This window comes from Ahaetulla prasina, chromosome 5 (assembly GCF_028640845.1).
Source record: "Ahaetulla prasina isolate Xishuangbanna chromosome 5, ASM2864084v1, whole genome shotgun sequence".
NCBI classification, from domain to species: domain Eukaryota; kingdom Metazoa; phylum Chordata; class Lepidosauria; order Squamata; family Colubridae; genus Ahaetulla; species Ahaetulla prasina.
Genome location: NC_080543.1, coordinates 1,636,940 through 1,660,258, shown reverse-complemented (window position 1 = coordinate 1,660,258; position 23,319 = coordinate 1,636,940). Strand labels below are relative to the sequence as shown.

The following is a 23,319-nucleotide window of genomic DNA, read 5'->3' as shown; positions in this document are numbered from 1 at the left end:
AGGCACAAGCCTGACTTACCAGCTCTGCGCTGGGGAGGGTGATGTTCATCTCGTAAAGAACCATGTTCAGGAACACCCACTTCTGTTGGAAACTCACCCAGGCATAAAGAAGGGATTCTGGATAAAAGAGAAAGACAAGAAGGAAGAAAAGGGAAGGGGATCCTGCGACACCCGAGGGTTTTTAACACTGATCCCTGAATGTCTAACTGGCTGGGTTCTCACAGCACACTGAACCTGGAACCAAGTCAAAAGAAGCCTCCTCTTTCACCGCTCGGCAACTTCTGGGTCAGGCCAGCATCTCTTCTATTCCTGCTGGCTTCCCTCCCACCCAAGAGAAAGGGATTTGGGGTGATGAGTGCACTGCAGATGCCCGATGGCCTCCTTTGCCCTGCGAGTCAAAGGATACCCCTCTCTTCTGTTTCCTCACCAAAAGTATGCAGTGTGGACACCCAGCTCTTGGCTTCTTCCAGGATGTCGGAGGAGAAGGGAGACAGGATCATGTTCTGGAGGATTAAGATGCTGTGCTCCACAGCAGCCTTCAGTTCAGTGGTATCTGTGCAGCCCAAGAGGAAGGGCAGATGGTCTGGATGTTTGGCCCAAATTAAGCACAATATTCCTCCAACCCCCCCTCCCACTTTGTGTGAGGGAGAAGAGTGAGAAAGGTTCCCACCATAAAAAAGTAGCTGACGATGGACTTCGATGCCACTTTCCCCTCCCAGAAAGGAGGGAAACAAGTGAAGCGACATGAAAGGGCCTGGTATATAGGTAAGGGACCCCTCCTTGCTGGCTCCTGCTCCTTGGGTCCACGCTCAGCGCAAACACACCTGCATTATTTAGGGCCTCACCTGACAGCACGAAGGTGCCACTGTCCTTGGAGATGTATTCAAGCTTGGCTGCACGCTGGCGGCCGCTAGTTGGACGCCGGAAGCGTTCCGGCTGCGGTTCCTGGTAGGGCACATTGAGGATGAAATTGACGAGACGGAACTGCTTCTCTGCCCAGGCTCTCTGGACACGCAGGAGAGTGTCTCTGGCATAATGACGGCTTTTCTCGTGGGCATACACCTGATGGTCAAGGGAGAGGACAGCTTTATCACAGCCCCGCCCAGCAGGAGCAAGAGAAGTAACACGGTTTCCCCTGGCCAGTCACGTGCCAAGCCACTCACCCTGAAGATGGCATCGCTATATTCCAGCAGCGGGTAGGAGAGGAGCTGGCCCAGGGTGAACTGCATATTCATTGGGCACTTGGCACCCATCACTGAAAACGAGCAGAGAACAGCTGAAATCAGCTTAGCCCCACTCAACTCGTCCGTCTGCCCTCTCCAGCCTGGCATCTTCCCTGCCAACGCCCCTAATTCAGCCACACACCCAGAGCCATCCTCCAGGGTGCAGCTCCTCCGAGCCCAGCTTCAGTCATTTCCCAGCACTCCAAGGCCAGCCCCACCAGCCCCTTACCAGCAAAGATCTCTTTCCAGCAGCCAAGCTTAAGGAAGTGGCTCCCGAGCTTCAGGAGCAAGGGCAGGTACTTCTGGAAGTTGCCAATGGCTGATAGGCAGGCCTGCATGACACGGTGGTGGCTGGGCAAAGAAGCCTCCAAGCTGGCTCCCTCTTTCTGCCATTCCTCTGTCTTCTCCAAGGCCAGAGGGGCGCTAAACTGCAAGCAGGGAAATTGGAGGGGTGGGGGGTGTTGGCCAGGGCCATCAGGCTCAGATGTCAAAGCTGACTTCCTGACCTTTCCCAGCCTAGCTGAGTTCCCTGATGCAACTGGGCGGGCAGGTGAGCAACACACTTTGGCCAAATGAAATTATTTCTTGCTGCATGAAATCCTGACGGCTGACTAGCATGGAATGGCATCCCTGCTCCAAAGGACCCCCAGATGTTGCTGCCAGAGGGGAGCTGGCACCAGGGATGCCAAAGGGCAGGGAGGGTGGCAGACATGTTGGAGGAAGGGCCTAAGGAACTCCGGCCGGCTCCATCGTCTCCACCTTCACCTTGACGAAGGCCAAGCACTTCCACTCCTTGATCTGCTCAGAAACGATGCGGAACAGCTGCCAGACGCGGATATGAATCTCGATGACCTCCTGCTGTTTGGTGAGGAGGGAGAGGTCCGTGCGTCCCCCTGCAAAAAGCATCAGGAGACCCCTGACTCACCTGTCACATGCAAGTGAACCCCCTCCTCCCCCCAGCAGGACTTGGCCAGCAGCTGCCCCCACCAGTCAGAATCCGCTGCGAGTGGCAGAGGTCCGTAACACGTCCCACCACAGCCTGGAAGCGCTGCAGGAGCTGCATCAGCTCGTCCTCCATGACACAAGGGTTCTGGGCTGGGTCCTGGAAGCGGCCTAAGGTAACCGTAGTCAGCAGTTCCTGGAGCTCCCGAGTCGCTTCCTGGAGGGAGCTGCTGAGCTCAGCAATGATGCTCAGGCGGCGTGAAATGATGAAGTCGGAGACCTCCCGCTGCTGGTACACGAAGGCGTCCCAGGTGTCCAAGAGCTAGGACGGAGAGAAGGCTCAGCCCCTACATGGCCATCCCCGAAGGGATCAAGGATCCAACAGGTGGAAGAGGAGGGGACAGCAGCTGTCACCCACCCAATGACGGAGCCCACAATGGAAGCCGAATGATCTTGCACCTGGCTGCAAGAGAAGACGCAGAGCCCCTTCCCCTTCCCTCTCCTGGGTCTGCCCTAAAGGGGAAGACCAAAGAGCCAGGGGGAGTGCAGGGAGAAGGGAGGTGAAGAAGGGCCAGTGAGGCTCCACTCAGTTCCCCGGGAGCCATCTTGCCCTGCCGGAGAACACCTCTTGAAAAACACGGTCTTCCTTTATTCCAGCAAGCTCTTCCCTTGGGGTTGGCCAAAGGGATGGCTCTACCAGGGTTTAGGAGGAAGACCTTACCATGTTTTCCAGACTTTCTTCACTGGAGCTCAGAGGGCGATAGCACTGCTGGATGACCTCACTGAGAGCGCGCACATAGTCCACGTATTCCTGCAGCTCAGCCATCTGGCCTTGGTAGTGCTCCAGCTGTAGAGGAACAAACCAAAGCCACAATCACAATGTCTACCAGAGTTAAGCCAAGAGTTTGACATTCCGATTCCACAAGTTAAAGCCATTTACAGAATCCGCCCCTCTTTTGCTGCAGTCCTTGGGGATTTACTTTAGGTTGGACATTCATCCCAGCCCTCAATTCTACCCCAAAACGTATGATGAATTTCCCGATCTTCTTTTCATGGTGGCAAATGGGGCCTGCAACTGAGAGTTTAGCAGGGGAAAACCAGGAGAAGCGTAAGAGAAAGTCGTCCCAGGTGTGGAGGTCATGTGATCACAAGGCTACCTGCAGGACCTGAGCTCTCAGGTACAGAGTAGAGCCATCTGCCACTGGGACTTCCCTAAAAGTTCCCTCAGCCCAAGCCACGTTTCCAGGAACTTCTGCCCAAGCTCTCATGGAAGTGAAGACAGCCAAGGGGATTTTCCCAATGCAAATCAGGAGGAATCCTTAGCTGGCTGTCCCTCAAGATTACCAGCGTGCCTGCAGTGGGTTAACCTGAGGGCTTGAGAGGCGGGTAAGAATTATGAAGCGTACCACAGAATCCAAGGGCAGATGATTCACTCCAATCCCAGCCCAGGGCCAGAATCCCTTGCAGATGGATAATAATAATAATAATAATAATAATAATAATAATAATAATAATAATAATAATAATAATAATAATAATAATAATAATGTTTTAATTTGTATACCGCCCTTCTCCCGAAGGACTCAGGGCGGTGAACAGGCAGATAAAATACAGACATACACAATAGTTAAAACAACCCTTAAAAAACTGATTTAAATTTGCCCAAATATTAAAATAACATACACCCCCATAAAATTACAAAAATTTAAAAACCCATCAAATTCAATTAAAATTTAAAGGTAAAAATCAAGCTAGTCCAGCCATACGAAATAAATAGGTTTTAAGTTCGCGGCGAAAGGTCCTAAGGTCAGGTAGTTGTCAAAGCCCGAGGGGAAGTTTGTTCCACAGGGTCGGAGCCCCCACAGAGAAGGCCCTCCCCCTGGGGGCCGCCAGTCGACACTGTTTGAAGCCGCTGGGTGGAGCGCTTTAAAGGTGGTAACCAATACCTTGAAGCGCACCCGGAAAACAATAGGTAGCCAGTGCAGTCTGCGCAGGATAGGTGTTACGTGGGAGCTCCAAACCGCTCCCTCAATAACCCGCGCAGCCGCGTTCTGGACTAGCTGAAGTCTCCGGGTGCTCTTCAAGGGGAGCCCCATGTAGAGAGCATTGCAGTAGTCCAGGCAAGAGGTAACGAGAGCATGAGTGACCGTGCATAAGGCATCCCGGTCCAGGAAGGGACGCAACTGGCGGATCAGGAGAACCTGATAAAAAGCTCTCCTGGAGACGGTCGCCAAATGATCTTCAAAGGACAACCGACCATTCAGGAGCACGCCCAAGTTGCGTACCTTCTCCATCGGGGCCAATGACTCACCCCCGACAGACAGCCGCATCTGCAGCTGACTGTACCGAGGTGCCGGCATCCACAGCCACTCCGTCTTGGAGGGATTAAGTTTGAGCCTGTTCCTCCCCATCCAGACCCGTACGGCTTCCAAACACCCGGACAGCACTTCGACAGCTTCACTGGGGTGGCCCGGGGTGGAAAAGTACAGCTGAGTGTCATCAGCGTACAGTTGGTATCTCACCCCAAAGCCACTGATGATCTCACCCAGCGGCTTCATATAGACGTTGAACAGGAGGGTGAGAGAATCGACCCCTGTGGCACCCCACACATGAGGCACCTTGGAGTCGATCTCTGCCCCCCTGTCAACACCGTCTGCGTCTGGTCAGAGAGGTAGGAGGATAACTAATCTCTGAGCGCATCTGGCTAAAGAGACTCCATACTTCCTGAGGCAGCCCGTTCCATTCTTGAATCATTCATAACTATTATTTCTGAACTTGCTTCTTTGTAATTTGAACTCATTGTTCCTTGCTCACAATCTACCCTGTTGTCTAGCTTCCTTTAAGATATTTTAGCAGATCTCCTCTCCTTCAGATTAACCAGACCTGATTGAACACCTGCAACTGTTCCTGGCAAGTTTCATTCCTTTCCAGAACCCTGGCCATCCTTGCTGCTTCCTTCAGGACGCACTCCAGGTTGTCAGCGTCCCGCCTCCTGTTCATTCCCCAGAATTGGACCCACTGTCCAGGGGTGGTGTGACCTGGCTGGAACAAAGAGAAGCTCCTTCTCTTGGCATTGCTTTTGCTCTTTAGGCTCCGTTTAACCCTGGCTCCACTGGGACATTCACATTTTCCCTTGCTCATCCTGTGCTCCTGCAGGGAATTAGAGTGGCTTCCTCTTCAAAGAGCCCAAGAATAGGACAGGGGCCAAGGGCCAGGCACTCTGTAGGAGGGGGAGGAGGAGGATTCCCTGAGTGGGAGAGCTCTGAAGCAGTGCAACCACCTGCCTCCCCACCCCCCTAGTGATGGCAGCGCCATCTCAAAGGGAAAAGGCAAAGGGGCTTTTGTAGCCAAGTGGGGAGAGCTTTTTCCCTGGCCCTGAGGATTCTGCCCTGAGCAAGGGGTCAGACAAGAGGACCCCCAAGGCCTCTTCCAGCCCAGGAAGGCCTCCAGGATTCTGCTCCATCGCCTGAGCAGGATCTGAGGCAGAGGTGAAATATAAAACTTGTTACTAGCAGTTCTGTGGGCGTGGCTTGGTGGGGGGAAGTAATGTGACTGGGTGGGTGTGGCCAACTTTTTTTTTTTTTACTTTTAAAAGCATTTTTTCTACAACTTCTTCTCCTGAAGAGGTTGTTAAAAAATGCTTTTAAAAACCTCTGATGATTAGGCAACTCAGCTGGGATCGCCAGAGGAGCCTTTTAAAGGCATTTTTTTTACAACCACTTCAGTAGTAGAAAAAATGCTTTTAAAAGGTTCAAACGATCCCAGCTGAGCGTGCGATCATCATTTTTTTGGCCGAAGAAAAAATGCTTTTAAAAGTAAAAAAAAAACCTCTGATGATCACATGGCTCAGCTGGGCATGGGGGGGGGCAGGGATTTTTGCTACTGGTTCTCTGAATCACCCGCCATCGCTACTGGGTCCGAACCGGGAGCATTTCACCTCTGATCTGAGGTATCGTAAGAATGAATTCCTCACAGATCCTGGATACTAATTTATTATTATTTTTTATAAACTGAAGATGGCATTCATATCTAATATATTTATTTATTTATTTATATCTCTTTATTATTTTTACAAATCTCAAGGTGGTGAACAGATCCAACATACCCTCCGTCTTTTATGTTCCTCACAACAACAACCCTGTGAGGCAGGTTAGGCTGAGAGAGGAGCTGACCCTAGGTCACCCAGTTGTCTTTCATGGCTAAAGTGAACTCGCCATCTCCCCATTTCTAGCCTGGGGCTTTAAGCACTAGACCAAAGTGCTTGTTTCTGCTGCTAATGGATGCCTACCAAGAAATAAGGCCACCCCTCACATGCATTTTGTATAAAACTGTATACACACATGTGGGTATGCACATATGCAGACACTTTGTAAAATAAATCATTAAAAATCTAACAGACAGTAAGGATTCTTCAAGAATTCTCCTAGGCTAATTTTATTTACACACACACACACACACACACACACACACACACTTCAGATCCAGCCAAGGCTCTCCAGCAGCGTCCCACCCAGACAACCTCAACTCACCCTCACATTCAAATCGGCATCTCTCCAGAGCCCAAGATCACAAACACAACCCATCCTGCTCACCACTGGTACAATGCCCTTAATTTCCCAGGCTAGCAAAATAATTCTAGGGAAGACCCAGTGCGCATGAGAGCCCTGCGTGGGAAGGGAAAGGTGCCTGAAGATGTCCACCTCCACTGCCGGAAGAGGCGCCTACCTTCTGTGAGCACTTGGCAATGGTGAAAATGTCAGTGCCAATGTTCATGTACAGCTGCAGGACCGAGGCCAACTCGGCGATGAACTGCTCACTGCGCTTGGTGGTCTCGCTCAGCAGGAGGGTCAGGATATCTTCGTCAATGGAGGCCAGGAGGGGCACTGGGGAGAGAGCAGGGCAAGCTCAGGGGCGCCGGCAGCACGAGAGGCCCTTTCCCTCTCCTCACCCCAGGAAACACGTACAGATGTCCTGAAGGATGCCACTGCAGTCCACCAGGAAGAAGCGGTTGAAGGTGATAACCACTTGGGGCACCTTCTGCACCTGGACCGCCCAGGTGCGCAACTTGAGGATCTGATTCACGTATTCTTCTGCCGGTAGGCCCTTCATGCTCTCCAGCTGGCCGTCACTCCAGCTGTGCACGTACTGGTAGATCTGGCCCAGCCAAGAGTACTCTCGGCAGAGCAGCTGCGTTTCTGCCAACCCAGCCTGTGGGAAGACAGAGTGCTCAGCCAGGCTCTTCAGGCGACAAGAGGCTCTCCTGACGGAACAAGGCCCAGGGGGAGAAGGGGTTTCAGTGGGGAAAGAAGGCCTCCTGGCATGCCAAAGCTGGAGCCAGGCATGTTCCTTGGTTCCTGGGCTAATTCCTTTCGGGGAAATGGGGGGTGGGGTTTGAATAACTTTATTTGTGCAGGGGCAGACCATTTATTATACCTTCTGTACTTAACTCTAGATTTGTCACCTATCAACATACAGCCAAGGTCACTTTCTGAAGGGCGAAGGAGCTCCTTTCCTCCTGACACATGTAGCCCAGTGCTCAGAAGGAAAGCAAAAATGTCCATCCCCAAAGGAAGCCTACAAAAAGGTTATTTGGACAGAGACCGGAGGCTGTGCCCTCCCTGCTCAAACAGCGTCCCATAGGTGTGAGCAGGTGAGGACCTTCACAGGAAGAGAGTTCCTCAGAGGAGCGCTGCTCTTGTGCTGTGCTTCACAGAGGGTCCATTCCCACACCCTGCAGGGATGGGGCCTCCCTGAAGATAGGTTGGATTGGAGGCGGAACCACCCGAGAGTCCTATCCCTTCAACTTGTTAAGTTCTCAATTTTCTCAGGTGGCTGTAGGAAAACATTGTCAAATTAGGTGAAGGGGCCAGCAGAGGCCCTCGAACTAGACTCACCATGAAGAGGTCCCGCAGTTTAGCCATGGACTTCTGGATGATGCTGTCTGAGTGCAGGTCGGTCTCTAGTTGCTCACGAGACATCAAGGGGTACTCGGCCCGCAGCCGGTGCCCCACCACCTGCAGCCCACTGCAGGCCTTCAGGTCCAAATGATGCACCAGCTGAGCTTTATCACCACACAGCACCGTCACCGACATCTGCTGCAGCTGCTCACGCAACCTGGAGATCTGATCACTCCCACTGGCTGGGCCAGCCACGTCTCCAGCTTTAAGGAGAAAAAGGAAGGACCAAACTGCTGTTTGCTGAAAAGGCACATTTTGTGCAACACAGCTAAAAAGAAACCTTAAAGCTATGGATTGGATAAAGGGTTGAAACAGAGGCACAGGAGGATCAAGCCAACCCAGGGCAGCAAGTGCCCCTCATCTCTGCGGAGTTGAAAAGGACACAACCCTTTTTGTGCCACTAAGCAAAAGGCCTCCCTCCTGGGCATCTCTGCTCCCACCTCAAAACCAGGCAGCGCTGCTCCCAAACCATCTTCCCAACAGGATCTTTGGCTCCCCACCTGCTTGGGAAGGCGGACACTCTGCTTCAGGTGTCCTGGTTCTGGGGCCTGCTTGAGCTTCTGCCTTCTCACTTTTAACCTGGGTGGTCTGCAGGCACAGAAAGCCAGAAAAGTTGGGCTGCAGCCAGTTCAGATCAGAACCCACAGTCCCATCCCGGACACCCCTCATGGGCCATCCTGCTTGGCGACTGAGGGCATGCGGGAGAGGCTGAGCCACAAAAACAAGACTGCTCTAGCCCACCTCCAGGACGGTCTCCACCATGGTTTGCAGAGCCCCCAGCAGGCAGTCTTCCAGATCCTCACTGGAGGGAAAGACCACGAGCTGATTGTCTGCACTGAAGACCAGCTGCACCCGGAGGACGGCTTTCCGGGCGGAGCCATCAGCCTGCAAGGGAAGAAGTCAAAAGGCCGGTGTGAACACAGATGCTCTTCAGTCCTGGAAGCCAAGGAGCGGGGCTTCCCTGGAGGTTTACTCCATCTCTTCCCCCCCCCCCACCAATGGAGATCATCACCAATTCCTCCCCCCTCAGGATCCTCTTTCTTGAGGCAGACCTGCATGGTACAATTGACGAAGGTGGAGACTTCCTGGTGCATCACTGAGATGAGGGTCTGGCAAACGAGGAAGTTCACCAGCAGGGCCAGGGCCCCCAGCTTCTGCAGCCAGGACTCGGCCTCTCGCAAGCGGCACTGCAGCCTCTCGAACTGCAGCCGCTGCTGGTATGGGGACTCTTTGGTGATGTACAACTTGTAGCCCTGCACTTCCATCTGCAGCCCATGGACCATCTTGTAGGTGTCATCTCGTACCTGCCAGCATTACACACAAAACAGTGGAACCCATTGAGAATCCTGGGTCCCTTTACAGAGGTCGTTCATCTTCGCAGATCCGGTCTGAAACTCCTCCAGCGTTGCAGACCGTGTCTGCCGAGGCGAAGATATAAATCCACATTTACACACCATTTAAAAGAGACAAAAATCCAGGAAGGAGACAAAAAAACCCCACACCCTCTCCAGCAGCCTACCCAGGAAGAAGCAGGGTTAAACACACCAGACAAACGATCAAGCAGAAAACAGTCTTTCATCAAGGCACTACCAGGAGAAACCCATATGCCCTCCAACATTGGCTGGGCAAACTGTGGACTACAAACAGGGAGAAAACCCCACACGCTACTGTGATTATGTGACTTAGTCGGGTAATGAAGCGTCTGCAAGCAAACAACAAGCTTCGAGAGCGGCAAGGATACCTGCAATAGTTAAACATAGAGCCTGCCTGTTATCATTAATCAGCTACTGAATGGCCACTTTCTTCCAAGGCATCTCTCAACTTCAGAAAACCCAACAGTGAGAAGAAAAACCGGATGGAACAGAGCATTGCTTGCTCCACAGTGGACCTCTACAAAAATGAATTTGCCAAGACTATCCGATTTAAGATAGAAGCTTGCAAACACATTGGGAGGAATCAACTGGCTAAAACCTCTCACTTGTAGAAGCTGCTGGTTGCACTTGACCAATGAATACAGTTTGGTGAATACAGGAAAGAAAAGGCTCTGTGAGTGTGAGACGGGGCTTAAGAACAAGTAAACCTAGGGAGCTGTATAAGGGTTTTTTTTGTGTGCTGCCTTGTCATTTAGTGTGGACTGCTTTTTCATGCTTAGTTTCTTGGACTCTTATAGAGTGTGTGACCATTACAAACCTACTAAAGTAATTAAATTAAATTGCCTCGCTGAAATATGCTCCCCACATCAGCTCACAACCACTGACCAGGCTGCGTCTCCAATGTGAAATGTGACAAGAGTTAAAATGAGATTTATTTTCTTAGTTCTTGCAATCTAATCCAAAGCTTTCCTTGAGAGAAAGAGGCTGTCTCTATAAGCAGAAGGGGGTCTTTGCAACACAGAGCCTGAGCAGCTTGGGCCTTTTCTCAACACTCCCCTACAAATACACCCTCCTCCCCCTTGCAAGCCCCCCTGTCCCACTCAGGCCAAGGCTCACCAGCTCCAAGATGGAGGTGCAGAGGGAGAGGAACCTGTGAAGGTACCCGTCTGCGCTGCTGTTCATCTGGGCCAGGGACCGCTTGAGTTCAACAAAGTTGTAACACCTGCTGGTGCCGGTTGGCAGCCAGTGAACGGCTTGCAGCTCCTGCAAGAGTCTAAACAGGAAAGAGAGAAACCTCTGCAGAGGCCATGAAGCGGCAGAGGAACCCCTGTGCCAGGACTTCCTCGCTGCTTTCTCTGCATCCCAACCTGGATATGTGAAGAAGCGCTGCTCCAAAATGGGGCACCGCTTGAAGCAACTGAAGGCTCAGCTTCTCCCGGCACTTCAAGTATTGCAAATGTTTGACGTTAAAGTACCACCTGGTGGGGGGGAGGGGAGAACCAGCTGAGGAAGGCTGAGTTAAGTTCCTCCAAGCAACTCTCCACAGAGCAGCAGACAATGCAGGAGGGGCATTTCCTAATCCCCCATCTCCCCTTCCCAGGCGTCCTACCGAGTGAAGGCTTTGTGGACCAAGAAAAGGCGGAAGAAAGGAATGTACTGCATCAGCTGCCACAGCCTGGCCTCCCGATGCCAGTCGCCCAAGGAAAGTGCCTCGGAGCCCTCCTCGGGATGCACGCACAGCACCCCGAAGGGTGAGAAGACATAGTGCTGGGGCTTGATCAAGTATCCTGGAACGGTTACTAGGTCGTAAGGCCTGCAGCCAGGGCGGGAGGAAGAACGCCATAGAGGAAATTCCTTAACAACGCTCGTCTCCGCGGAGAGGCTGGACAGCCCTGGCCCTTTCCAGCCCCCCCCCTCCGGTCAGAGGCTGCAGCCGAAGAGGCTCCGGCCCTGCATGAAGGGCTCGCCTAGCCCGTCGCCCCACGCGAGCCGATCACTCCCGTCCCCAGCACCTTCGCAGGGAACGCAACCGGTGGCTCTCTTGCAAGCTGCCCTCCTGCAGGGAGCAAAAGCCCGCGAGCAGGGGCTGCCAAAGCTCCTCCCGCCCGTAGCAAGCACAAGGAGAGCGGAGCCTCGGTCGGGTTACCTGAAATGCCGGTTCGGGGCCGTGTTCAGGTAGAAGAACCGGATCTCCCCCGCGTAGTACCTCCCGGAGAGGATTTCGGCTACCTGGAGTCCGCTCATCGGGGCCTGCCTGTCCGCCGGGGCTGTGTGGGCGAGGGCCGCCGCGGGGCTTGTGACCTTGGCGGATTCCAGAGAGGGGCTGTGGCAAGAGTGGGAGGGGGAGTCAGGGGCTCAGGCGACCCTACCTGCCGGCCTCCCTCCCTCCGGCGAGGCTCACCGGGCGACGCAGGCGAAGTCCACGGGCAGGGCGGCGGCCAGGGCCAGGGGCAGCATGCCCAGCCCGCCTTCCCAGGGGGCTTCCCGGCGGGCCAGGCGGCCGCCCACCGGCCCCACGCAGCGCTGCAGCTCCGGCAGGGAGACGGGGCGCGGGCGCAGCAGGCCGGCGGCGGGGGCGTCCCAGGCGGCGCGGAAGGGGCAGGGCAGCCCGGCGAAGGCCGGCTCCGGGGCAACGGGCAGGCGGCGGGCCTCGGTGGCCAGGGCCAGGGGCCAGGGGGCCTCGGGGTCGTCCCGCAGCGCCGCGCACTCGCGGGGGAAGGCCCTCCGCAGCGCCCCCCACAGGCCTAGGTCGGCCAGCAGCGCCCGGCTCCCGCAGGCCTGATAGCGCAGGGCGCGCAGGTAGGCGGGCAGCGGGGCGCGCCCGGAGAGCAGCCCGCGGAAGGGGGCGCAGAGCCGAAGCGCCTCCAGCAGCCGCAGCCACGCCCGCCGCCCGCCGCCTCGCAGCACCGCCCGGCACACGGCCAACAGCTCGGCCAGCAGCGCCTCCACCTCCCGCGGCTCCGCGCGGCCCGCCTCCCGCAACTGCGTGGCCAGGCGCCGCCGGGGGGAGCGCGCCCAGGCCGGGTCCGGCTGCCGCGGGGAAGCTCCGCCGGGTTCCGAGGGCCGGGCCTCGGGAAGCACCGGGACGGGCGGCTGGGCGCCGGGCGGCTCCATGATGGCTGGGCCCACGTTGCTAGGGGCGCGCGCGGCGTCGCTAGGGGCCCCAACGGCCCGCCCTCCCGCGCCCCCTGCAGGCAGGACCGGGCGACGCGCTCCTCCCACGCCCGGCTTCTGGGCCTCCAGCCCGGCCCGAGGGGACGTCCCGAGCATAGGGCGCCCTCGAAACACAAGTTTTTTGGCTTCTTTTATAATAAGTTGTTTGGCTATTAAGTGTACCCCACCCAAAATCATCGGGTGAGTTGAGAGCAATGTATAAATCTGATAAATTCGTTCCATTTTCCCTGTCAAACATCCCATCCACAATAATGCAGACTAACAGGACATCACAAACATTCCAAGTTTCCGTAAATAGATCAAATCTCTGAGTGGCCCTCACCCTACCTTGCCTCACCTGGCATTCATTCTAGGGGTTCTTGCTGCATTTAGCAACCCACCTTCATATTCATGCAATATGTTCCACAGTACAAGCATATTCACTTTGTTTTCTTTAAACTAGCAAAAGTACAATAAAATTTCTGTCTTGTATGGTTCCTCCATGACCTGTGGAAAAGCAAATCTTTGGACTGTGCGACCCAGATGGCATAAAGCTGTATTGTCCTCCCCTCCTCACAGGACACCCCTCACCTCTAAAGGTGAACTGTGTAACCAAGACATGTTGCCATTTAAAGGAAATAAATAAAGGTTATTCTTTTATAAATTGTAACAAATGTAATACCAAAGTGTGAGACTATCTGTTTGCTGTTTTCTGACTATGCAAAGTGACTATAATTGGTAATGTAATCAATTGTGGAGACAATGTATTATGACTTGATAAGAGTTCCCCAGAGACACAAACTTACACCTGAGCCAAAAATCCTATCAGGAGACAGGAACATTGGCCCAAGGTGAAAATTATAAGTAAATAAGAAAAGATATCAGAGAATGGACGGAAATTGCCAAGATGACCCTTAAAGGTGTAAAACAACTAAAAGGACAAAGTGGGTAAGGGGGGAATTTCTTAGGCGTGGCGTGCATTGTGTAGGAGTATAAAATGTGTAGCTTGAAAACTGCTTCTTGCGCTCTTTGAACTCAATCCAATTGGGAAGAGTCTAAGAGGCCGCGCTTGCAACCGCTTTTTTTATTTTATTTTATTTTCATATTTTTTTACAATAAATCTTTGATTTTGTTAATCAGACTTGTCTTGGAGTTGTGAATATCAAATTTGGGTTTTAAATCTCACACATTCCATATAAGCCAGGTGCTGATCTGAAGGGATAAATCCCACAAGTGGTCAATGTTTCTATACACAAAGCATAAAGTTCTTGCCAAATGAGATGGGTTACTAGCCTCAGAAACTGTATCGCTTTCATCATTTAATGCAATCCAAAAAACAAGACTTGTGTAATTGCTGTAGAATTCCAAGTACAGTGTATATCCCGAAAATGAGGTAATTCAATTACTGAATTTAACATTTAACATGTAATAAAAAAATCCGATCCAACCAATTAAGTTCCTTCCAGGAACTTAAAACACTCCTGCCTCACATCCTACATGGGTCTTGGTCCTGCTGCTGCTGCTACCAGCCTCAAAGCAATGATCTCACAGGCGCCCTGAAAGACCACCAGCCCGCAGACCCTCCCTGTCACATTGGAAGCAAGTGTGCCTCGGGGAAAACCCAGTGCTGTGGCTGAAGCCAGGCCAGGCCAGGCCTGCTTAATGCTTACTTAAGCATAACAAATTAAGCTTAATGCTCAGCTGCGCAATGGAGTAGCAACACAGATCTCAGGTATCAAGCATTGGGACTTCCTGAGCCATTTTGAAGAAACAAGGCCACCTGAGGCACCCTTTAGGAAAACAGATTCCACCAGCACCAATTCTAGATTGTCAGAGTCCTCCTTCAAGCACCTAGTCCAGGGCTGGGCATGGTCCTTCACCAGAATCCTTCGGGTAGGAGCGTTTTAGGCTCTTGCCTCCACCTCGGCTTGGGAAAAGGAGAAGCAGCCTCTGGTAAGCAGAGGTGGTGGTTAACAAAAAGCTTTGAAGGCTGGGTTTCAACGGCCCCAAGAACATCCGCCTGGACCAGGATGTTTCTCAGTCATGGAAAGCTCCCATTGAGCCCTTCGGGTGTCTGATGGGCAGTGCCTCCTGCTGGCGACTCAGCTGGGCCTTGGGAAACGCCCGTTTTTTCTAAGGAGCCTGTCTCAGCTCCCAAGTGGTCCTCCTACAGCCGCTGCCTCTTCTCCTCCGCTCGAAGGATACCTGCGTCCGCGGGGTCTCCTGGAGCTTGGCGCTGCCACAAACGCGCTCTTCGGGGCCTCCGAGCGTTCCTCCCAAAACGGGCAGCGCGGAGGCAGCGCGGGCTGGACGCAGGCGGGTCAAGAGGCGTCGGACCCCGGGAGGGTGGCGGGAGGCGCGGGGTCGCGTCCGGCGGCCTCGTAGTCGGCAATCCTGCGCTGGACCAGGGAAGGCATCAGCTGCACGTAGGCGGCCATCAGGCGGTGGTTGGAGCGCACCAGCTTCCCGGCGCAACCGTCCAGGCAGGCCTCCTGCGGGCGGCGGGAGAGAGGGCGGGAGGGAGGGGGAGACGGGGCGGGAGGGGCTCGCTAGCTAGCTCGCTCGCTCCCACGCCCACCGCCGAACCGGACACCCTCTCCCCCCCCCCGCGGACTCACCTCGTGGCGGGTCAGGGCGCGGTAGTTGAGGTCGGCCACGCAGCGCTGGAAGCAAAGCTCCGTCATGCGGTTATAGACCAGCAGGAAGTCCCGCAGCTGCAACGAGAGCCACGCTTCAGCCGCCCGCCCGCCCGCCCGGGGAGGGGGAAGGGAGAGGAGGGGACGGGACGGGGATCGCTCACGCTGCGCAGCTGCTGCGCCTCCGGCGCGGGATCCTCCATGCGGGCTGGGCGCGCTCCCCTGCGCTCGCCGTGACGCCACTTCCGCCGCCCGACGTCGCTTCCGCTCTGCCTGCGCTGGGGCCGACGCGCGCCCGACCGACGCCGGAGCCTCCGGGGCCGGCCCGCCGCGGGTGAGCGGTGCACTGGCTCCCTCGTCCCCCGGTCGCGGGGGGCTGGCGGGCTGCGGTTGCGGCGCGGCCTCCTGTTGCGGGAGGGGCGGCGGTCGTGGCTCTGGGCGCCCGAGGGCTGTGCGGCCCCTGGCCCCGACGGCGGCCTCGTCCGGCCTTCTCCGGCGTCACTCTTCCCCGGTCGGTGCTGCGGGCGCCCGGCGGGGCCGCTCCCTGCCGAGGATGGGACTCCCTTCGCAGCCGCTCTCGCGGGGCGGGCGGTGGGGGGTCTCCGCGGGTATCGGGGACGGCAGGAGACCCCTTCGCCCGATTTTGCCCGGCCTCCGATAGCCCCTGCTCCCGCCGGGAAAGGTTTGCTGTGGCCGGCGGGAGAGAGGGTGCGGGTGCGTGCGGTAGGGGGGAGTCCTCGGCCGCTGACCTGTCCCTTTTGCCCGAGGCTCCCCAGGAGGCTGCAGCACCGCACCTGCCCCGGGCTGAGCCCCCTGGGAGCCGTCTCAGTGTCGTCCGCGGAAGAGACGGGGGGGGGCGGAAGGGCGAGCGGGTGGGCCGAGGCCGAGCACCTCAAGCTCCCCCCCCGTTGCCCCCCAGGCACCAAGCATGAGCGAAGGATCCATGAGCAAGGCAGCCACCATGGAGATCGCCATCCACGGCAATGGAGACTCCAGGCGCTTGGCGGATGACGACGGCTTGGAGCAGGTATAGAGAGGGAAAGGAGAAGGAAGCGAGTTCCTGGATCCTTTTCTCTCGGGCCAAGACTCCTAGGGAAAGGGCCTTAGTTGGAAGGGAGGCAGGAAAAAGCAGAAAACACACATCACAAAGATCGGGTTCCTCTCTGTCCCACCAGATCCCTTTTGGAGCCCTGGGCAGTCCAAAAAGATGGGTGTACATTGGAGGAAGTTTGGGGAGGCCACTGAGGGGGCAAAGGATTCCAAGCCAAGCCCTTCAGTTTGCTTATGTTTAACCTCTGATGAAAGCAACCTTCAACTATCTGAAGGTTTGCCAAGCAGAAGAGGGATGGGACAGAAGCAATTCAAGAAAGGTGGCTCAGGCTAAATACAAGAACCAGTGGCCCAGGCAGGCACGGAAGTGGGCATTTCGCCTTTCCTAGAGGTTCCCAAACAGAAGGTAGAACATAGAATAACAGTGTTGGAAGGGACCATGGAGGTCTAGTCCAACCCCCTAGGAGCAGGAGACCCTATATCATTTTAGACAGATGGTTGTCCAGTCTCGTCTTAAAAACTTCCACTATTGGAGCCCCCGCAGCTTCTGAAGGCAAATTGTTCCACTCATTAATTGCTCCCACTGTTGGGAAAGGCTGGGTGCCCTCTTATCAGAAAGGCTGGGGGTGGTGGGGGCAGCAGGGAGATTGAACTTGTTCAGGTTGCCGAACCCTCTAGTTAAAATAGATTCCCAGAGTTCCTGGTCAAGAGGCGAAGCTCTAATGACAGTGTTGTCCTTTTCGAGGGATCAGGGCTAAATGCCCTTTGGAAAATCCTCCTCTGCTAGACCTAGCCCTGAGCAGAGGCTGGACTAGATGCTCTCTCAGGTCCATTCCAGTGCTGACTGTATGAAAACACTAGCCTCTTCTGCTAGCCCCTTCTGCTGGGCGCCCTCTGACCCTATAGCTTTGGCCCCTGAGAATTCTCACTGGCTATCTGAAGGCAGAATCGAAGGCCTGGGGAAAGGCCCCCTGTGCTGGACTTGAGCCGAGAGGCCTGGGGGAAGCGGCTGAAGAAAGGGGGCCCTTCCTAAAGCTTGGCAGTTTTGCAGTGAGTGGCAAAATTCCCGTTGTCCACAAGCCAGTAGCCGGAAAGGTGCCACCTTGTGTCGCTTGGGGTTCCTTGCACCTGGCAGCCCTGCTGGGGAAACAGCTGGCAGCTTGATTCCTCCCCCCTCCCCACTTCCTTAGGACTTGCAGCAAGTGATGGTGTCGGGGCCCAACTTGAACGAGACCAGCATTGTCTCTGGAGGTTATGGTGGAACGGCTGAGGGCATTGTCCCCACCAGTATCATCAAAGGTCAGCATTTGCAGGGACTGATGGTGCTGCTGAGCGGGGCGGCGCTGCCTGGCCATTGCCTAGCTTTCTTATCTGGGGGGTTGGAGAGCACTTGGAAGCCCCCTTCCCTGTGCAGGCAGCCATGTCCGTCCCCCCAGAGCTCCATTTGAGGCGAGAGGGAGGGGGGCGGCTTGAGGGACTCTCACTGTCTCATTGCTCCTTAGTATGCCACCTCCCATCTCGCCTCATCTCCTTGCCCACGTGTCATGCTCATCGCCTCCCCACCCCTTGTGTTCTCTCATCCCCTCTGGTATGGCTCCCCTCCCCTGGCCTCCATTTCAGGCTCCCTCGTTCCATCTCACCCTCCCCGAGGACCACTCATCTCCCCCAGCCCTTCAGCTGCCAGCCGCATAGCCAGCCAGGCTCCCATGGCCACAGGTATTGTCCTGCGTGGGGCCAGTGGGGGAATCTCTGGGGAAATGGGGGCTTTGCAGCCCTTTCAGTGGGGAAATGTGCAAGGTGGGAGGGAAGGGGGTTGCTGTCTTTCTGGTGGGCATCCTTTCTTGCCAACTGCAGGCTCCAACTTGCATCAGCCTCACCCCAACCCAGCCATGACAGGAGAGGAGGCAGCAGCAGCTGCTGCTGCCACACGAGGAGTGGCCGTGGAGAAGTTTGACATTGTCAGAAAATGGGGCATCAACACCTACAAAGTAAGTCCACTGGGGAATGGGGGGAGGCATTGAATGGAGTCCCATTGCAGGGCTACGACTGGCTCTTGTAGCTCCTCAGGTCCCTGCGGACAATTCTCCAGGATGAGTTGGCCTGTGACAGCTGGTGGGGAGAGTTTAGTTTACTTTATTGTCATTGCACCTCGTACAACGAAATTAAATACCATCTTACGTATACATTATAACTATAAAAATATAACAAACACACATCCTTCACATTCTATACAATTGAATTGAAAACCTGATATTGCATTAATATTGCATTGTACAGTAGAATTCAAAATAGTTATTGCCCTGGGATAGAAGCTGTTTTTCAGCCTATTTGTCTTTGTTTTTATTATCCTGTACCGCCTGCCAGGTGGTAATAGTTCCAAAAAAGGGTGCCCAGAATGAGATGGATCTTTAAAAACGTTTTGAACTTTTTTAAGGCAGCGGGAATTATAAAGCTCTTCCAAAGGGGGGGGCAACCAATGACCCTCTGGACAATGACATTGACCTTTTGGAGCATTGTCCTATCTGCCCCTGTGCAATTGGCAAACCATACACAAGCTCAGTAAGTTAAAATACTCTCTGTGGTACAGTAGTACATGGTCACCAGCAGTTTTCCATTCAGTTGTTGTTTCCTGAGAAGTCTCAGGTAGTATAATCTTGCTGTGCCCTTTTGACCAGTGCTGAAGGTGAGCGTCCCAGGTCAGCTCCTCTTTTTATGCTAACGGCCAGAAACTTAAAACGGCCACTTTTTCCACTCAGTCTCCATTGATAAGCAAGGGCTGGATGTCTGATATGTTCCTTCTATAGTCCACTATAAGCTTCTTGGTCTTAATGGTGTTAAGGACCAAGTTATTGTCTCCACACCACAAAAGCAACCGGTCCACCTCCTCTCGATAGGCAGACTCATCCACCACCACCGCGGAGATCAGTCCCACCACTGTGGTATCATCTGCAAATTTAGTAATAGTATTACTAGCGTGAGTGGGAATGCAGTCATGCACATAAAGCATATAGAGTAAGAGACTCAACACGCAACCCTGTGGTGTACCAGTGTTAAGAATAAGGGCTGAAAGAGATGATTACCTAATTTGACCCTCTGAGAGCAGCCAGACAGGAAATCCATAATCCAAAGGCAGATTGAATAAAAAAGTCCAAGATCCATAAGTTTAGACAGTAGTCTATGTGGAAATATTGTGTTGAAGGCAGAGCTAAAATCTACAAAAAACATCCTCACATAGCCCCTGGGCTATGTGGGGCTATGTGAGCGGCTTCCCTGGATGCTTGTGGAAACTTTGGGTAGAAGGTGTCTGCCCAGGCAGCTGTCCTGCATTACTGAGGACTGTCAGGTGTGCCTCTCCTGCAGCTCCCTTTCCTCTGAGGCAGCTCGCCTGCACCCACCGGCCCCTTCCATGCCAGAGAAAGTGCCCTTCCTCAGGTCTTGGCCATTTTGTTCCTGTTGTAAGTTGATTTCCGGCCATTCTGATGGCTTTCAGGGAACGCTCTTCTCAGAGTCACCAGGTAAATAAGGGCAAGAGACCAAGGGTGAAATCTAAAAATTTTCCCTACAGGTTCTGTGGGCGTGGCTTAATTGGTGGGCATGGCTTGGTCAGGTGACTGAATGGTCATGGCCAATAATAATAAATAATAAAAATAATAAAGTATAGAAAACTTGGGAGCACACTGGTCTACCTTCTTTAAAAATAGAGGCACCAGTCTACTAGCTGCCTACAGCGCTGATCAGCTGTAGTGCGGCCCTTTGAAATGCCGCGGCAGTCATTTAAGGCCGTTTGCAGCTATATCATCACCGAGAGCTTCAGGGACAGAAGAGGAACAGCAAGGTGTGGGCGGTGGAGGGGGGCAGGGATTTTTGCTACCGGTTCTCCGAACTACTCGTTCCCATCGTTACCAAATCGCGCAATCCTGTCCAAACCAAGAGCATTTCACCCCTGCAAGAGACCCTTTCCCAAAAGCCAAACTCTTCTCTGCTCTTCCCCACCCGCTCAGTGTACCAAGCAGCTGCTGTCAGAGCGTTTTGGGCGTGGCTCGCGGACTGTCGACCTGGAGCTTGAGACCCAGATCGAGCTGCTGCGTGACACCAAGCGCAAGTACGAGTCCCTGCTGGGCCTGGCACGGGCCCTCACCAACCACTTCTACAGCCTTGTCCAGACGCAGCATGCCCTGGCGGACGCGTTTTCGGACCTCAGCCAGAAGTCCCCGGAGCTCCAGGTGAGCGCACCTTTCCCACCCTCCTCCTGGCAGACCTCCCACCCTCTTGGTGGGCAGGCTTTCTTTCCCTTGGCCTGTGGACTTTCAGAAGGCTGACTCACCCTGCTGGGACAGGCAGTGGGCAGTGGCAGAAGTGAAAGTGTCGACTCTGGGAGGGGAACACTTGCTCTGGGAAGGCTGCCCGTGAAAGAGGAGCAGCCCACAGGACCCTTGGGTGAGGACAGCTGCAGGGAGGGGAGGGAGCTGCTGTTCCCAGGAGGAGGAGGCAGCTGGTGGGCTCTTCTGCCCCCCCTCCCCCAGTGGTCTATCCCAGCAGTGGTAGAGCCAGGCTTCCAGCATGGAGATGAGGCCTGGGGAAGGGCATGGCTGGGGTGGATATGCGAGGCGGGTTTGGGGGGGGGGCTGGCTAAAAGAGAATTCTGGGTGGAGGAGGAGGATGGCTGCTTCCTCCCCTCCAAAATACCCAGAGGGAGGTCAAAGCTTCCTCCCCCTCTTAAAACGGGGTAGCCCTCCCTTTGAGGCAGAGCAGGTGCAGCTGCCCTTCCGTGGTAGGGGTGGTGAGGGTCCCAGGTGGGTGGAGCTTCCTTCATCTCCTCTGGCCCTCCTTCTCGCAGGAAGAGTTCGGCTACAACGCCGAGACTCAGAAGCTGTTGTGCAAGAATGGAGAGACCCTGCTGGGAGCTGTCAACTTCTTCGTCTCCAGCATCAACACCCTTGTCAACAAAACCATGGAGGACACCCTCATGACCGTCAAGCAGTACGAGACGGCCAGGTGGGTCCTCCCTAGGGGAAGGGGGTCGGTCGGGGCAGGGCTGCCGTGGCCCCTCTGACCCTCCACACACACACACACCCGGTACAGGCTGGAGTACGACGCTTACCGCACAGACCTGGAGGAGCTCAGCCTGGGGCCCCGGGATGCCAGCACACTCTGTCGCTTGGATGCCGCCCAGGCCAACTTCCAGGCCCATCGAGCCAAGTACGAGAAGTTGCGGGCGGACGTGGCCGTCAAGCTGAAGTTCCTGGAAGAGAACAAGGTGAGCCTGGCTGGCGGAGGAGGGAGGGGCAGCTTTGACCAAGGGCACTGGTGCCAGATGGACGCTGATTTGCACTTCCATTCCCCCCACCCCCACCCCCAGGTGAAGGTGATGCACAAGCAGCTCCTGCTCTTTCACAACGCCATCTCAGCTTACTTCGCTGGCAACCAGCAGCAGCTGGAGCAGACCTTGAAACAGTTCAACATCAAGCTCAAGAGCCCCGGGGCCGACAAGCCCTCCTGGCTGGAGGAGCAGTGAGCAGGGGTCCTCCCCCCCCACCATGCTCCTCCTGCCCTTCACGGACTTGGACTTGGAGGGAGGGCCCTGCCGTGGGGCCCTCTCCTCTCTCGTGCCCTTCAGGGGCTGGGTTAAGTCCCTTCCCATTTCGCGGGGCTGGGGGGGGGAAGAGCTGGGGCAGCCGAGCCCACCTCCCTGTCCCTCCACAATGCCAGGAAGCTACAAGCACTTTCTTACTCTGAGGGTGGGGGGAAGGGTGTCCCCATCTGCTCCCAATAAAGGGTCTCTTCTGGGAGTCAGGCCCAATCTGATCCCAGCCACTCTCTCCATCTCCTGGCTGGCCATCACCGGCCTTGGCCCTCCATCCCTCGGCCTGTTCATCCCTCAGCCTGGAGATCCTGCCCCACACCTTCAAGGAAAGCAGCTATGGGTTGGTGGCATTGGACCTGCGGGGGCTGCTCTGGGGGTGAAGAGCCCAAGATGATATTGGCCCCCCGTTTTGGGGGCCAGGGACCAAACACTTCCCGGCTCCAGCCTCTAGGGAGGGTGCGTGCGTGTGTGTGTGGTGTGTGCGTTCATCATGGCCAGTGTCCCATATTGTGTTCCCGGTGGGGGCTGTGGGTGGTGAACTCCGGCCTTCCACCCAGCCGGCCCCCGACCGACACTCCGGCCCCCACATCTGTAAAGATTCCCCAATAAACGGTACCAAATGGCTGCAGAAATCTCTTTACGAAGCCCGGGGCTTGCCTTGGCCAAAGCAGAGGATGGCACGGGGGGGGGGGCGACCTAGCAAAGGGCAGGCAGCTCTGCCATCTGGTGCCCCCCTGGTGGGCAAAGATGCTGCTGTCAGAGCCGACTCCCAACTGCCAGGGAGGAGGGGCAGTTCTCCAGTTACGCATTGAGTTCCCCTCTTCACTTAAGGTGGTTTTTATAGTGGGAATTGCCGGCCATGGCTGCCGGAGCCAGAGCCTGAGCCGGCTGTGTGCTGCGGCTGCAACAGGAGCCAAAGTCTGCCCTGGGCTGCCTCTGCAGGCACCAGGCTGAGGTCCTGCTCCGCTGTGCTTCCTGGGGCACAGCCCAAGGAGGACAGGTCAAGGCCAGTCCCATCCAAAGGGGCTGGTGGAGCTTGGTTGATTCGGGCTAAGGAAGAGAGAGTTGGCGAGCGCTGTCCCAGGCCAGGGATCTGGGACAAGCAGCAGCAAGCAGGAATTGGGATGCGGGGATCTTGACAGGCTGCAGCTGGCATGTCTAGGGCACAGGCCCCATCATTTCTCCTCATCCCTTGGACCAACTGCTCCCGCAAATGTGGGCCTAGCATCATAAACACTAAAATCTCCCAGGGCAGATCCAGGACTCTCTGTGTGTGAAAGCAAAATAGCCATTTCACTTCTGGTCCCCCTTTGCAGCCTCACACACTGAATGCAGCCAACAACCCTGTAACTCTTCATCCTCTAGGATCAGGACAGAGCCCCACATCTCTCTTCTGAGCTC

General features: G+C 55.1%; 3 protein-coding genes across 5 annotated transcripts in view; 1 reads left to right on the top strand and 2 right to left on the bottom strand.

Annotated features, from left to right (window-relative positions):
- DNHD1 (dynein heavy chain domain 1) overlaps positions 1–13,805 on the bottom strand; it is a 94,130-nt gene extending 80,325 nt beyond the window's left edge. The window contains exons 1-19 of one of the 2 annotated variants that reach the window (XM_058184723.1): positions 11,897–13,805; positions 11,642–11,818; positions 11,105–11,308; positions 10,863–10,973; positions 10,612–10,768; positions 9,175–9,426; positions 8,864–9,007; positions 8,623–8,710; positions 8,060–8,325; positions 7,130–7,373; positions 6,891–7,048; positions 2,887–3,012; positions 2,211–2,487; positions 1,989–2,116; positions 1,453–1,651; positions 1,164–1,255; positions 846–1,062; positions 428–553; positions 20–117 (exon numbers count right to left, since the gene is read on the bottom strand). In XM_058184723.1, the coding sequence (XP_058040706.1) occupies positions 20–117; positions 428–553; positions 846–1,062; positions 1,164–1,255; positions 1,453–1,651; positions 1,989–2,116; positions 2,211–2,487; positions 2,887–3,012; positions 6,891–7,048; positions 7,130–7,373; positions 8,060–8,325; positions 8,623–8,710; positions 8,864–9,007; positions 9,175–9,426; positions 10,612–10,768; positions 10,863–10,973; positions 11,105–11,308; positions 11,642–11,818; positions 11,897–12,912 (4,080 nt within the window). In that variant the 5' untranslated portion in view covers positions 12,913–13,805. Of the gene's footprint in view, positions 1–19; positions 118–427; positions 554–845; positions 1,063–1,163; positions 1,256–1,452; positions 1,652–1,988; positions 2,117–2,210; positions 2,488–2,886; positions 3,013–6,890; positions 7,049–7,129; positions 7,374–8,059; positions 8,326–8,562; positions 8,711–8,863; positions 9,008–9,174; positions 9,427–10,611; positions 10,769–10,862; positions 10,974–11,104; positions 11,309–11,641; positions 11,819–11,896 lie in introns of those variants that run through there. The other variant, XM_058184725.1, reaches the window with a different exon arrangement.
- Positions 13,806–13,947: 142 nt separating this feature from the next.
- Positions 13,948–15,613, bottom strand: TIMM10B (translocase of inner mitochondrial membrane 10B). The gene is made up of 3 exons (XM_058184757.1): positions 15,449–15,613; positions 15,267–15,362; positions 13,948–15,140 (listed from the first exon to the last, which is right to left on the bottom strand). The coding sequence occupies exons 1-3, from the start codon at positions 15,485–15,487 to the stop codon at positions 14,970–14,972; spliced, it is 306 nt and encodes a 101-aa protein (XP_058040740.1). The 5' UTR covers positions 15,488–15,613; the 3' UTR covers positions 13,948–14,969.
- On the top strand, positions 15,474–22,540 carry ARFIP2 (ADP ribosylation factor interacting protein 2). 2 transcript variants are annotated; one of them, XM_058184750.1, is made up of 9 exons: positions 15,474–15,618; positions 16,204–16,311; positions 17,525–17,633; positions 17,955–18,050; positions 18,189–18,322; positions 20,336–20,557; positions 21,172–21,329; positions 21,417–21,591; positions 21,694–22,540. In XM_058184750.1, exons 2-9 carry the CDS (start codon positions 16,213–16,215, stop codon positions 21,847–21,849), a joined length of 1,149 nt encoding a protein of 382 aa, XP_058040733.1. In that variant the 5' UTR covers positions 15,474–15,618; positions 16,204–16,212; the 3' UTR covers positions 21,850–22,540. The 2 variants fall into 2 exon arrangements, with proteins under 2 accessions (XP_058040733.1, XP_058040734.1); XM_058184751.1 differs by lacking the exon at positions 17,955–18,050.
- Positions 22,541–23,319: the final 779 nt, after the last annotated feature.

What these genes read in the sequence shown, in the direction of transcription:
- TIMM10B (XM_058184757.1), bottom strand. Translation starts at nt 15,487, where the DNA reads ATGGAGGATCCCGCGCCGGAGGCGCAGCAGCTGCGCAGC. An exon ending in AGGCGCAGCAGCTGCGCAGC is followed by an intron (nt 15,363 to 15,448) that starts GTGAGCGATCCC and finishes CTCTCGTTGCAG; the next exon opens with CTGCGGGACTTCCTGCTGGT. An exon ending in GCGCCCTGACCCGCCACGAG is followed by an intron (nt 15,141 to 15,266) that starts GTGAGTCCGCGG and finishes CGCCGCCCGCAG; the next exon opens with GAGGCCTGCCTGGACGGTTG.
- ARFIP2 (XM_058184750.1), top strand. Translation starts at nt 16,213, where the DNA reads ATGAGCGAAGGATCCATGAGCAAGGCAGCCACCATGGAGATCGCCATC. An exon ending in GGGGCATCAACACCTACAAA is followed by an intron (nt 18,323 to 20,335) that starts GTAAGTCCACTG and finishes CCACCCGCTCAG; the next exon opens with TGTACCAAGCAGCTGCTGTC. An exon ending in AAGCAGTACGAGACGGCCAG is followed by an intron (nt 21,330 to 21,416) that starts GTGGGTCCTCCC and finishes CACCCGGTACAG; the next exon opens with GCTGGAGTACGACGCTTACC.